This window comes from Perissodus microlepis, chromosome 8 (assembly GCF_051167445.1).
Source record: "Perissodus microlepis isolate ML-2025 ecotype Zambia chromosome 8, ASM5116744v1, whole genome shotgun sequence".
Taxonomy (NCBI): Eukaryota; Metazoa; Chordata; class Actinopteri; order Cichliformes; family Cichlidae; genus Perissodus; species Perissodus microlepis.
Window position 1 is genome coordinate 30,003,786 of NC_140468.1, and position 12,736 is coordinate 30,016,521.

A 12,736-nucleotide genomic window follows, 5' to 3' on the forward strand; every position below is an offset into this window, starting at 1 on the left:
GAGGTCCACCCTACCAGCCAACCTCAGATCTCCACGCAGGCGCACATGAATGCACATACATTTGCACACATCCACAGAAAAACTCACCCCAAACAATCCACATTCCAAGAAATCCAGACGTGGCTCTGATTGCACACACATGTGATTATGCGCAGAGGTCCACCCTACCAGCCAACCTCAGATCTCCACGCAGGCACACATGAATGCACATACATTTGCACACATCCAGAGATAAACTCACCCCAAAGAATCCACATTCCAAGAAATCCAGACGTGGCTCTGATTGCACACACATGTGATTATGCGCAGAGGTCCACCCTACCAGCCAACCTCAGATCTCCATGCAAGCGCACATGAATGCACATACATTTGCACACATCCAGAGATAAACTCACCCCAAAGAATCCACATTCCAAGAAATCCAGACGTGGCTCTGATTGCACACACATGTGATTATGCGCAGAGGTCCACCCTACCAGCCAACCTCAGATCTCCATGCAGGCACACATGAATGCTCAGACATTTGCACACATCCAGAGATACACTCCCCAACAGAAACCAAATTCCAAGAAATGGAGACGTGGCAATGTTTGCAAACAAATGTGATTATGCGCAGAGGTCCACCCTACTAGCCAACCTCAGATCTCCACGCAGGCACGCATGAATGCACATACATTTGCACACATCCACAAATAAACTCCCCCAAAGAAACCAAATTCCAAGAAATCCAGCCCTGGCAATGCTTGCACACACATGTGGTTATGCGCAGAGGTCCACCCTACCAGCCAACCTCAGATCTCCACGCAGGCACACATGAATGCACATACATTTGCACACATCCACAAATAAACTCCCCCAAAGAAACCAAATTCCAAGAAATCCAGCCCTGGCAATGCTTGCACACACATGTGGTTATGCGCAGAGGTCCACCCTACCAGCCAACCTCAGATCTCCACGCAGGCACACATGAATGAACATACATTTGCACACATCCAGAGATAAACTCCCCCTCAGAAACCAAATTTCAAGAAATCCAGCCGTGGCAATGCTTGCACACACATGTGAGGACTGCAACCTTTAGGAACAATATGGAATGAGTGATAATGTCATCATTCCATGAATTGAAAAAATTTGTTTCACCTTAAATCTTTTTTTCTTTTCTTAATTGCAAAAACTGTAAATTTGGCTCAGGGGGACCTGAAAGCCAGGAGACAATTCATTGACTTTGCCCACAATCTTATGGAGAAAAAGATTTCAAATAAATATTAATAAAGATTTCTATCAGAGCAAAATCTCTCTCTCTTAAGTATTTGCGCCTAACCACGTCCTAACCTAGCAGTCATATACAGCTATTACAGGGAGTGCAGAATTATTAGGCAAGTTGTATTTTTGAGGAATAATTTTATTATTGAACAACAACCATGTTCTCAATGAACCCAAAAAACTCATTAATATCAAAGCTGAATGTTTTTGGAAGTAGTTTTCAGTTTTTTTTTAGTTTTAGCTATTTTAGGGGGACATCTGTGTGTGCAGGTGACTATTACTGTGCATAATTATTAGGCAACTTAACAAAAAACAAATATATACCCATTTCAATTATTTATTTTTACCAGTGAAACCAATATAACATCTCCACATTCACAAATATACATTTCTGACATTCAAAAACAAAACAAAAACAAATCAGCAACCAATATAGCCACCTTTCTTTGCAAGGACACTCAAAAGCCTGCCATCCATGGATTCTGTCAGTGTTTTGATCTGTTCACCATCAACATTGCGTGCAGCAGCATCCACAGCCTCCCAGACACTGTTCAGAGAGGTGTACTGTTTTCCCTCCTTGTAAATCTCACATTTGATGATGGACCACAGGTTCTCAATGGGGTTCAGATCAGGTGAACAAGGAGGCCATGTCATTAGTTTTTCTTCTTTTATACCCTTTCTTGCCAGCCACGCTGTGGAGTACTTGGACGCGTGTGATGGAGCATTGTCCTGCATGAAAATCATGTTTTTCTTGAAGGATGCAGACTTCTTCCTGTACCACTGCTTGAAGAAGGTGTCTTCCAGAAACTGGCAGTAGGACTGAGAGTTGAGCTTGACTCCATCCTCAACCCAAAAAGGCCCCACAAGCTCATCTTTGATGATACCAGCCCAAACCAGTACTCCACCTCCACCTTGCTGGCGTCTGAGTCGGACTGGAGCTCTCTGCCCTTTACCAATCCAGCCACGGGCCCATCCATCTGGCCCATCAAGACTCACTCTCATTTCATCAGTCCATAAAACCTTAGAAAAACCAGTCTTGAGATATTTCTTGGCCCAGTCTTGACGTTTCAGCTTGTGTGTCTTGTTCAGTGGTGGTCGTCTTTCAGCCTTTCTTACCTTGGCCATGTCTCTGAGTATTGCACACCTTGTGCTTTTGGGCACTCCAGTGATGTTGCAGCTCTGAAATATGGCCAAACTGGTGGCAAGTGGCATCTTGGCAGCTGCACGCTTGACTTTTCTCAGTTCATGGGTAGTTATTTTGGGCCTTGGTTTTTCCACACGCTTCTTGCGACCCTGTTGACTATTTTGAATGAAACGCTTGATTGTTCGATGATCACGCTTCAGAAGCTTTGCAATTTTGAGACTGCTGCATCCCTCTGCAAGATATCTCACTATTTTTGACTTTTCTGAGCCTGTCAAGTCCTTCTTTTGACCCATTTTGCCAAAGGAAAGTGTCAAAGGATTTTTGCTTTTAAAGGTTTTATTATTCATATAATAATCAGCTAAGAGTGTTTATATTTCTGTTTGTACTCAACCAGCTGCACAATTTACCGCTGGCTCTTTGCTCTATAACGGAAACTGTTTGCCGTCACATTATCTGTCAGCAACAGGAAACCGCCACCCAAGAATAAGAAACGACCTTGTAGAGAACACAACGTTTTGAGAAGTCACACCTGCCTGCTTGACTAGATAAGCATGTTATTTCCTTTTTTGTATGCTTCATGCTGTGTATAAATAAAGGCAGAGAGCTGCTGCAGGGTGTGAGTCTCCGTTGAGCTCTCACCCGTGCACGTTAAACTGCTGAAGTGTCTGAGTGTTATTTCATTATATCTGAGTGCTTGATAAAAGAATATCTCTAACATTTAATTGGTCCTTCGAGCCGGATTGGACATTGATATTTTTCATGCTCCAATAGGAAACCTTCATCAAGTCCTGATGTCGTGAGAAGCCCGCGCTGAAGTCTGTCGACAGCTCCTCTCTAGGCAGAGGATAAAAGTCCAGAGACGTGAAATTCGGGTTCTGGCCAGCGTTCTTATAAGAGGTCCACGACTTTGGGGGTTGATGGAGGAGACCTAAGCAACCACACAATAACTCAGGTGAATATTTAACACTCACCCACATTTTGCGAAAAAAAACGAATAAGAGTTGACACTGTTCCTACATGTCCTAAGAGAGGACTGGTAGCTATTATAGGAAGTTCCTACATGTAAATGCTCGCCTGAAAGAGGGCTGGTAGCTATTTTGGAGGGAAAGTGTCATAATAATAACCATTAGAGCGTGCAATATTTGTCTTTTTACTGTTTTGTTGGTGGAGTAAGTTGATTTCACAGCACATTAAGAAGGCTGAACTACTCTACTGAATTGTTTACCGTTGGTTGCTCAAGTACTGGTGGAACGAGAAAAAGGTTGTGCTTCATCACATAAAATTAACACCGCTTTCAAGAATAGCTTGAAAGTAGAAGGCTGTGTTAATAACCTCTCTCATTCCTCGTGCCAGAGAAAGCACCACGTGTGTGTGTGTGTAAACGTAAATATATCTATAAGTTGAGAGAAAATGGGTAACAAATCAACAAAACTCACTGCTGACGAGCAGTGGTTAGAGAAAAGACGTCCAGGCGCCGGACAAATCAGTATGAATAGATGGAGAAACCCAAAGAAATTAAATTGCCCTGCGTGGGAGGGAAAATGTAATCCCTCTGCAGTGACCATTTTAAAAGAGACCCTCCAAACAGAACTAAACAATAAAAAAAGCCCTAAAAAGAAAGCTAAACGTGTCACAGAGTGGCAACATTTCAAAGCATGGAAAGCAGAAGATGACAGACGTAGCGAAAATAGGCAAAAGAAAAAACAAGAGAAAACAGAAGCAGCCTCACAAAACTCGCAGCCTCCACCATATGTGCCGACATCGTCAGCGCCAGAACCTCAGTCAAAAAACCCGTTCACTAGCGTATCTAACCCTTATGCACAAGCCCAAAGCGCACTAAATCACATGACAGGGAACCCACAGAAGGAACAGGAAGACATAGGGAAAGACCCGTCAGGTAGGGATATGGGAGGACAGGTTGACCCCCCAGGACCTTCGGGTCTGTTTCCAATGATAGCCACGCCCAACCCAAGATATGGCCAACCAACGGGTGGCGATAATAACGAGAGAGATGACAACCCTTTTCTGTACGTTTTTAGGGCATGGTCCCAAACAGACAGACTAAATGTATTAAAAGACGTTCCACCATTAAATGAAGGTTTCGAACCATGGAGGGAAGCAGTTGAGTTAATTAGAACACACTGGCATCTAAATGGCCATGAAATGCTCCAAGTAATCCAGGACTTGTTAGGGTTAAAGATGGGGACAGTAAAAGATGATTTCACAGGGACAGATCACCAAGGGAGAGCTCTCGGTCCTACATCAGACGCCCTACGAAACCAACTAACGCCTTTATATGATAGAATTAGAACCCGTTTAGCTCCAAGAGCTGACTATGGAAAAATAGGCGAAGTAAAGCAGAAGGAAGCTGAGACAGCATCTGACTTCCTTGATCGTTTACGCCCAGTTTTCAGACAACATTCAGGTTTAAATTACCAGGAAGGGCCACAAACACCGTTTCAGCAACAATTAAAGAACGCATTCTTAAACGGCCTCCTTCCAAAAGTCAGAGCTCATGTTGAGAAACACTGGGTAACACAGAACACTGGAAGTTTACCAGATGCCCTGCAATATGCAGAACATGCTGTCAAAGTTCAAAAACAAAAAGAAAAAGGAGGTGTTTTCACCGTCAATCCTGCAACAGGATTTGTAGCATTCTCTGGTGAATACAAAGGACAAAAACAAGGTCAGTACAGAGGGAAGGAAAAGAGAAATGGAGGTTATAAGGGAGATAGAAGGCCAAGAAATAACCGTTGTTATAACTGCGGAAAAGAAGGACATTTTGCACGAGACTGTAAAAGCAAAAGAGACAATGACAGCGAAAGACAGAGTAAATGACTAGAACAGGATACTGAGGATGAGGATGACACAGAAATCTACAACATAGAACAATTACTTTTGGGCTCCGAGCATAAACCTACAGTAACTGTCCATGTGAACGGACAACCTATGACCATGCTCTGTGACACCGGGGCATGTAAAACAGTATTGACTGAAAAACCACCAAAAATGAAATTCTCCAGTGATACCTTGATAGTTAAATCAGCGTCAGGGCATGTCAGTACCAAATCCCTGACAGAACCTTTACTTTTAGCTCATGAAGACAGTGGCCGCAGCTGTAAAAACCGATGTATATATGACCCATCTTGCCCAGTTAACCTTCTAGGGAGAGATGCACTAGAAAGGCTGGAAATAGGAGTACTGCCAGGGCCAGAGGGCATGTATGCTAAGCTAATGTTAAACGAGAAACAAAGCCCAGCAGATTATCAGATTAATGTGTGCAAAGGACTCGGAGAGCCCCACTACTTCTGGACATTAGACCTGCCCCCACTAGAGCCCTTACAACACATAGCAAATCGATATCTGCCAACTCACTCAACACGACAGGACTACACTGAGTATCACAACACATTGAGGTTCAAACAGAGTCCAGGTCCTAATCCCGTGTATGACCAAGAAGTACACAAGCTAGGCCCACAAATGCTGACATTACAGCACCTATATGTCACCCAAAGTGGTAACGCAGTGTGCTCTGTGCTGCAGCCTGAGGCAGTACAACGAGTAAACAGGATGCCAAAACCACACGTGTCAGTAGCACACAATGACAGCACTGAGTGGAAAGATTTAGGCCGCGTTCTCGCCCAAGTTGAAAGAGACAGATATGAAAACACTGAAGAAACACATGAGGGATGGCTACAAGGTCGCAGAACAGGATGCATGAGATACACATTAGGGTGGGTACTCACTACCCACCCAGCCACCCACATGACTGACAGCACTGATGTACACGTGCAGGAAGATAGTGAGAACTGACATATACTCTCATTGGAGCTACACCCAGAACTACAACAACTGCCCACAACGCTGTGGTCCACAGGATCGACAGATGTAGGATTAATTAAAGGAGCAGATCCCGTTGTAGTAAAAACCACCACAACCTACAGGCCAGTTAAACCACAATATCCCTTGACGACAGAAGCAAAAGCAGGGATCAGGCCAGTAATTGCAGATATGGAAAAAGCAGGCATTTTAGTGAAAACAACCGAAGTAACCTGTAACACTCCAATCTTTCCAGTGAAAAAAGCAAACACGGGAAAATATCGCCTAGTACATGACCTCAGAGCAATAAATGAAGTAACAGAGCAAATCCCACCTGTGGTAGCAAATCCACACACAATCCTAAATCAAGTGACACCAAAAGAACAATGGTTTTCGGTTATAGACCTGTCAAATGCATTCTTCTCTGTACCGCTACACCCTGACTCACAAAACCTGTTTGGGTTCACTTTTGACGATCAGAAGTACACATACACAAGGTTACCTCAGGGTTTCCAGAATAGCCCCACCCTGTATGCAGAAGCTTTAAGGAAATCCATGTCACTTTGCACGCTCCCTGCCCCAGGACAGTTTCTCCTGTACGTAGATGACATACTGATCACGGGAAACACGCAGGAAGACTGCAAAGCGAACACAATGACAGTGTTACAACATTTAGTCGAGCAAGGCCATAAAGTCTCACAGCACAAATTACAACTGTGGAGCCCAGAGGTCATATACCTCGGACACAAGCTCACAGGGGAAGGGAGAACACTGTTAGACAGCAGAAAACTAGCAGTACAGAATGCTCCAAAACCGCTCACAAAACAACAAATGATGAGTTATTTAGGTCTCTGCAGCTTTTGCAGATGCTGGATACCTGAATATGCTCTGTTAGCTCAACCTTTGCAAAACTTAATTTATGGAAAAAATCTAGCACTGAAAGATGAAATAGAATGGACACCAGAAGCAGAAAAAGCATTTAATGATCTAAAACTTGCATTGCAGACGCGCACAGTTTTAGCATTACCAGATTATGACAAACCTTTCTACTTGCATGTAGACGGAGGTGCAGGCTATATGAAGGCCGTTCTAACACAAGCCTTTGGGGAAAAGCAACGCCCACTTGCATTTTACTCGTGTAAACTAGACTCAGTGGCATCAGGCTTACCGTCGTGTGTGCAGGCCTGTGCAGCCGCAGCAGAGGCAGTTAAAAAGTCCGCTGACATTGTCCTAGGACACACATTGATTGTCAAAGTTCCCCATGCTGTAACCTCCATCTTACTGCAAGAAAACTTGTCTTATCTCACACATGTAAGACAGCTCTCATATGTAGGCATTCTGCTATCACAGTCACACATTACAATCGAGAAGTGTGGACAGCTAAACCCAAGCACACTTCTCCCCACATCAGAAGACGGTGAAAAACACTGCTGTATGCAAAAGCTAGATGAGGAAACGAAACCACGAGCTGACATCTACAGCACACCCCAACCCAGTTTCACTGACATTTTTGTAGATGGCTCAGCATCAAAAAATAGCCTAGGTCGAAACTGTGTCGGTTATGCAGTAACCACAGTAGACACAGTTCTAGAAGCAAGACCTTTAACTTCCTCAAACTCTGCACAAAGTGCAGAACTTACAGGTGTTGTGCGAGCGTGTCAGCTGCATGAAGGGAAAAGCATAAACATACACACAGACAGTCAGTATGTTTTTGCAGCAGTACATCATTTTGCAAAGATTTGGCAAAACAGAGGTATGGTTACTTCTACTGGCAATCCAGTGCAACATAGACACCTTTTAAAAGAACTGCTAGAAGTCATAACATTGCCGAAACAATTAGCATTATGCAAATGTGCTGCACACCAAAAAGATAACTCAGAAGTTACTAAAGGCAATAACTTTGCAGACCAAGCTGCAAAGAAGGCAGCACAGCAACCTATACAGACCTTAATGTCTGAAACCTCAAAGTTAATACCACTCGATGTACTTAAAGATGAACAGAAAGCCGCATCTATCGCAGAACAGAAGAAATGGCTAAAATGTGGCGCACAACTACAAAATGACTTAATGACCTGTAATGGCAAACCAATATTGCCGAAATCTCTACACAAGACAGCAGCACTAGTGACACATGGCTTAACGCATGTGTCAAAGGGGGGAATGTTGGATATTCTCTCTAAACACTTCTACACTCAAAATTTCGAAAATTCAGCAAAAGAACTCATCAGAACATGCATGATTTGCCAAAAACACAATGCACAGGGAAACCTCAGACCAAAAAGAGGTCATTTTCCCACACCACCTCACCCTTTCCATACAATCCACATGGATTTTATTGAACTTAACGAATGCCAAGCGTCAAGATATGCTCTAGTAATTATAGATGTATTTTCAAAATGGCCAGAAATCTATCCAGTAAAAAGAGCAGACGCAATTTCAGTAGCAAAGTGCTTATGCAATCATTTCATCCCCACATACGGCATTCCCAGTCTGATATGGTCAGACAATGGAACACATTTTGTTAATGACATAATCAGCAAAGTCTCTGAAGCTCTAGGATTTAGCATCAAACATCACTGTGCATACCACCCACAAAGTGCCGGACTAGTGGAGAGAACTAACGGCACGATAAAACAGAGATTAAGAAAATGCATGGAAGAAACAGGAAGGCCATGGCCCGAGTGTATAGGCCTAGTAAAAATGTGGATGAGACTAACACAAAGTTCTCAGAAACTCACACCTTTTGAAATCATCCACGGTAGACCATTCCCATTACCAATCACAAGTGAGCCCATTAACAAATCAATAAGGGAAACTACCCTAGCAGAATGGATGACTAAACTGTTTGAAAATAAAGAGATTGTGCTAAACAACCAACTGCCGAGTGATATCTCTCCAGTGTCTTGCAGGTTGAAACCAGGTGATTGGATCCTGATCAAAGTACTCCAGAGAAAGAATTGGAGTTCACCAAGGTGGGAGGGCCCATACCAAGTCTTACTCACCACACCAACTGCCTGCAAAATAGCAGAAAGACCATCTTGGATCCACCAAAGCCACTGTAAAAAAGTGAGTGACAATCCAAACGTTTAGACGCCGGCTCCCCTAGCTTCCAGGTGATCTATTGGTGAAGGAAGGGCTGATTGGGTATATCCCGCCTTTTTTCTTCTCGCCAATGGTCTACTCACCAGAGGTCTAGGTGTGCCTGGTCATCATGAAGACACTTGTCCTCCTAGTGGCCTGCATTGCGCTCCTGGTGAGCCTACTAACACTCACCCGGATGAGAGGAAATAAACAACACCACCTGCAAAAAAGATGGACACATGACAACTCGCACCTGCGCGACCTGAACCAAGACCATAACCACCCATGGATGAACAACGCGTGGTATAGGTATGTGTACGATAGAACACGCACCGACAACAGCACGGAGTGCTATGTGTGTTCACATATGCCAACAACGGCCATACACGCAACAATATATGGAATGGCACCTGAACTCGACGAAGCGGTGTGTGTGTTCAACAAGGCAATAACTGGCAATTGCTCACGCAGAGTTTTGATGGCAACAGGACTGGCCCTAAAAGGTCAAAGCATAAAGAAGGAAGACCGAATTCCATGGTGTAATGCCACAGATGTTAAACGTGTCACGAAACCACTTTCACAGCGATGGGTCCTAATCGAACAGACAACCCCTTGTGCCTACAATCTCACGAACTGGAACTACACCTGCAACGAAGAACATTGGGTAAACGTCAAGGCCAACAACACAAAAAGCAAATCATTCGCCATAGTTCTGCCGCCTGACATACAGCACCCAATGTGTTTTAACTTCTCGGACGGAAGCAGACAAGTTGGACGTAACCGCAACTGCACACACACACTTGACCTGACCCAATCCACAGGAACACACACCTTCAAAAATGGAACTTTCTGGATCCAGGGAGCCGCTTGGGCCTGCGGGCCTAAAACCTACTTCATGCTCCCACCGAACTCCACCGGTCTGTGTGCACCAGTACTAATTTCAGACCACACCTTCAAGATCACAGCAGAGACACACACACGCACATCAAGAGCAAAGCGTGAAGTCGCTGAAGTCGCTAAAGTATTGCCACATGACCCAATCTACGGATCAGATGTGCCTAAGAACTTCAAGCTATGGACTAATGGTCAGAAAGTCCTCCACTCCTTGTTCCCCTGGGTGGGAGCTGGAAAAAACATGCTCAGGATCGAGACACTTGACTACCGATTTGGATTGTTCCTAAATGCCTCAATGAAAATCAACAAGGCGCAAAATGAAGAAATCGACGCAATACGCATTGTAGTGATGCAACACAGAGTCGCACTGGACATGATTCTAGCTGAAAAAGGAGGTTTGTGCGTATTGTTTAACACCACATGCTGTACATACATCCCAGACAATGTGCATTCGCAAAACATGACCGACGCTCTGAACACCTTGAGAAAGATTAGGGACGCTCAACAACAAGACTATGTCACAAGCACTGAAGATTGGTTGACATGGTTGCTAGGTGGTTCATGGAAGTCCCTACTGATTAAAGGACTTGTTTGTATTGGATTTTTGCTTTTACTATTATGTGTTTTCACAACATGTGTAATACCCTGTCTGAAGAAAATGGTGTCAAACATGGTGACGACCTCTATCAACGCTTATGTAACACTGTCTCAAATGGAAGAAGTTTTGAAAGATGATTCATATAGTGATGTCTAGTCTAATTGAACACAGGACTGTTTCATGACGTTCAAACCAAAAATGTTCAGACAAGAGGTTAAGAACTGAAAAATATAACAGTACTGTCATAAAAGAAATCTAAACAACAGGAGGGAATGTCAAAGGATTTTTGCTTTTAAAGGTTTTATTATTCATATAATAATCAGCTAAGAGTGTTTATATTTCTGTTTGTACTCAACCAGCTGCATAGTTAACCGCTGGCTCTTTGCTCTATAACGGAAACTGTTTGCCGTCACATTATCTGTCAGCAACAGGAAACCGCCACCCAAGAATAAGAAACGACCTTGTAGAGAACACAACGTTTTGAGAAGTCACACCTGCCTGCTTGACTAGATAAGCATGTTATTTCCTTTTTTGTATGCTTCATGCTGTGTATAAATAAAGGCAGAGAGCTGCTGCAGGGTGTGAGTCTCCGTTGAGCTCTCACCCGTGCACGTTAAACTGCTGAAGTGTCTGAGTGTTATTTCATTATATCTGAGTGCTTGATAAAAGAATATCTCTAACAGAAAGGAAGTTGCCTAATAATTATGCACACCTGATATAGGGTGTTGATGTCATTAGACCACACCCCTTCTCATTACAGAGATGCACATCACCTAATATGCTTAATTGGTAGTAGGCTTTGAGCCTATACAGCTTGGAGTAAGACAACATGCATGAAGAGGATGAAGTGGACAAAATACTCATTTGCCTAATAATTCTGCACTCCCTGTAATTAATCCTGCATTTTTTTGTCAAAGACATTTCTCACCATGAAATTACCCGATTCAAAACATGAACAGATTCACGGAGTAATCAGAAAAGTTTAGCGTGAATCTGGACATTAGATTTAAGATTTAAGTTTTAAGCTTATCAGATATCACTTGTTAGAAGCTCCTTACCGTTTGAAGAAATCTCTTCTCAATCTGCTGTCCTAAATCTCTTCTCAATCTGCTGTCCTCTTCTGCTTGCATCTTTTTTTTTTCATCTAACACTGACGTTATTCCATGTTAATTATTTTTTCTCCGTGAAAAACACAGCAACTCATCTTATCCCGGGGTGCCAGGAAGTCGAGCTCCGGATCTCAACGGAAAACTTTTCAAACTGATTCCAGGTTGATCCAGGTATCCGTTTGAAACAGGTTCTCCTCGGTAACGTGCCAGTCGGAACGAATCTGCGTAACCATGGTTACAGGGGGACGCTTTGGAGCTCTGCTGCTCAGCAGCAAAATATTTCAGATCAATATGTAAATACTCCAACTCTAAAACCAAGTAAAATAAATATGCTGCATATGTGTATAGTGCACCGCGAACGCGTTCAATTTCTGGAAGAGGCTGTAAAACGGAGTTAAAAGGTGACCGATGGCAGCCATACTGAGGTGAGTTGTTGAGGATATGTCGAGCTGTCGATAAGCACGGCTGTTTTTGTGCTCTTATATACTGTTAGCCTGTTTTGCTGGCGTTAGTGAAGCTGTTTTCAACTGGATGTAACATTGTTGAACTCTGATGATTAATGAATAAACTCTCGATGTGACGATGTGAGCATGTAATTGTAACCCTGTGTTCATTTAGTCGTTTGATACCGTTTAATATCCAGTACATCTATTGGGTGTTTTATAACATGCCCTGGAATCATTTTAAGTTTTACAATGCCGGTGATTTACGACTCTTTCGCGACAGTCAACTGTGGCGTAAACTCTGGCGGGTCTCAGAGCTAGCTTATGTGAGCCAGCAGTGACATCTATACACGCAGTAGCCTTAAAATACTGATTATTTATTCTC

At 43.3% G+C, this 12,736-nt stretch overlaps 1 protein-coding gene across 1 annotated transcript; it reads left to right on the forward strand.

Moving 5' to 3' along the window:
- Positions 1–3,266: 3,266 nt before the first annotated feature.
- On the forward strand, positions 3,267–11,154 carry LOC146382198 (syncytin-B-like). Its single transcript, XM_084938559.1, has 2 exons — positions 3,267–3,359; positions 9,126–11,154. Exon 2 carries the CDS (start codon positions 9,438–9,440, stop codon positions 10,953–10,955), a length of 1,518 nt encoding a protein of 505 aa, XP_084794685.1. The 5' UTR covers positions 3,267–3,359; positions 9,126–9,437; the 3' UTR covers positions 10,956–11,154.
- Positions 11,155–12,736: the final 1,582 nt, after the last annotated feature.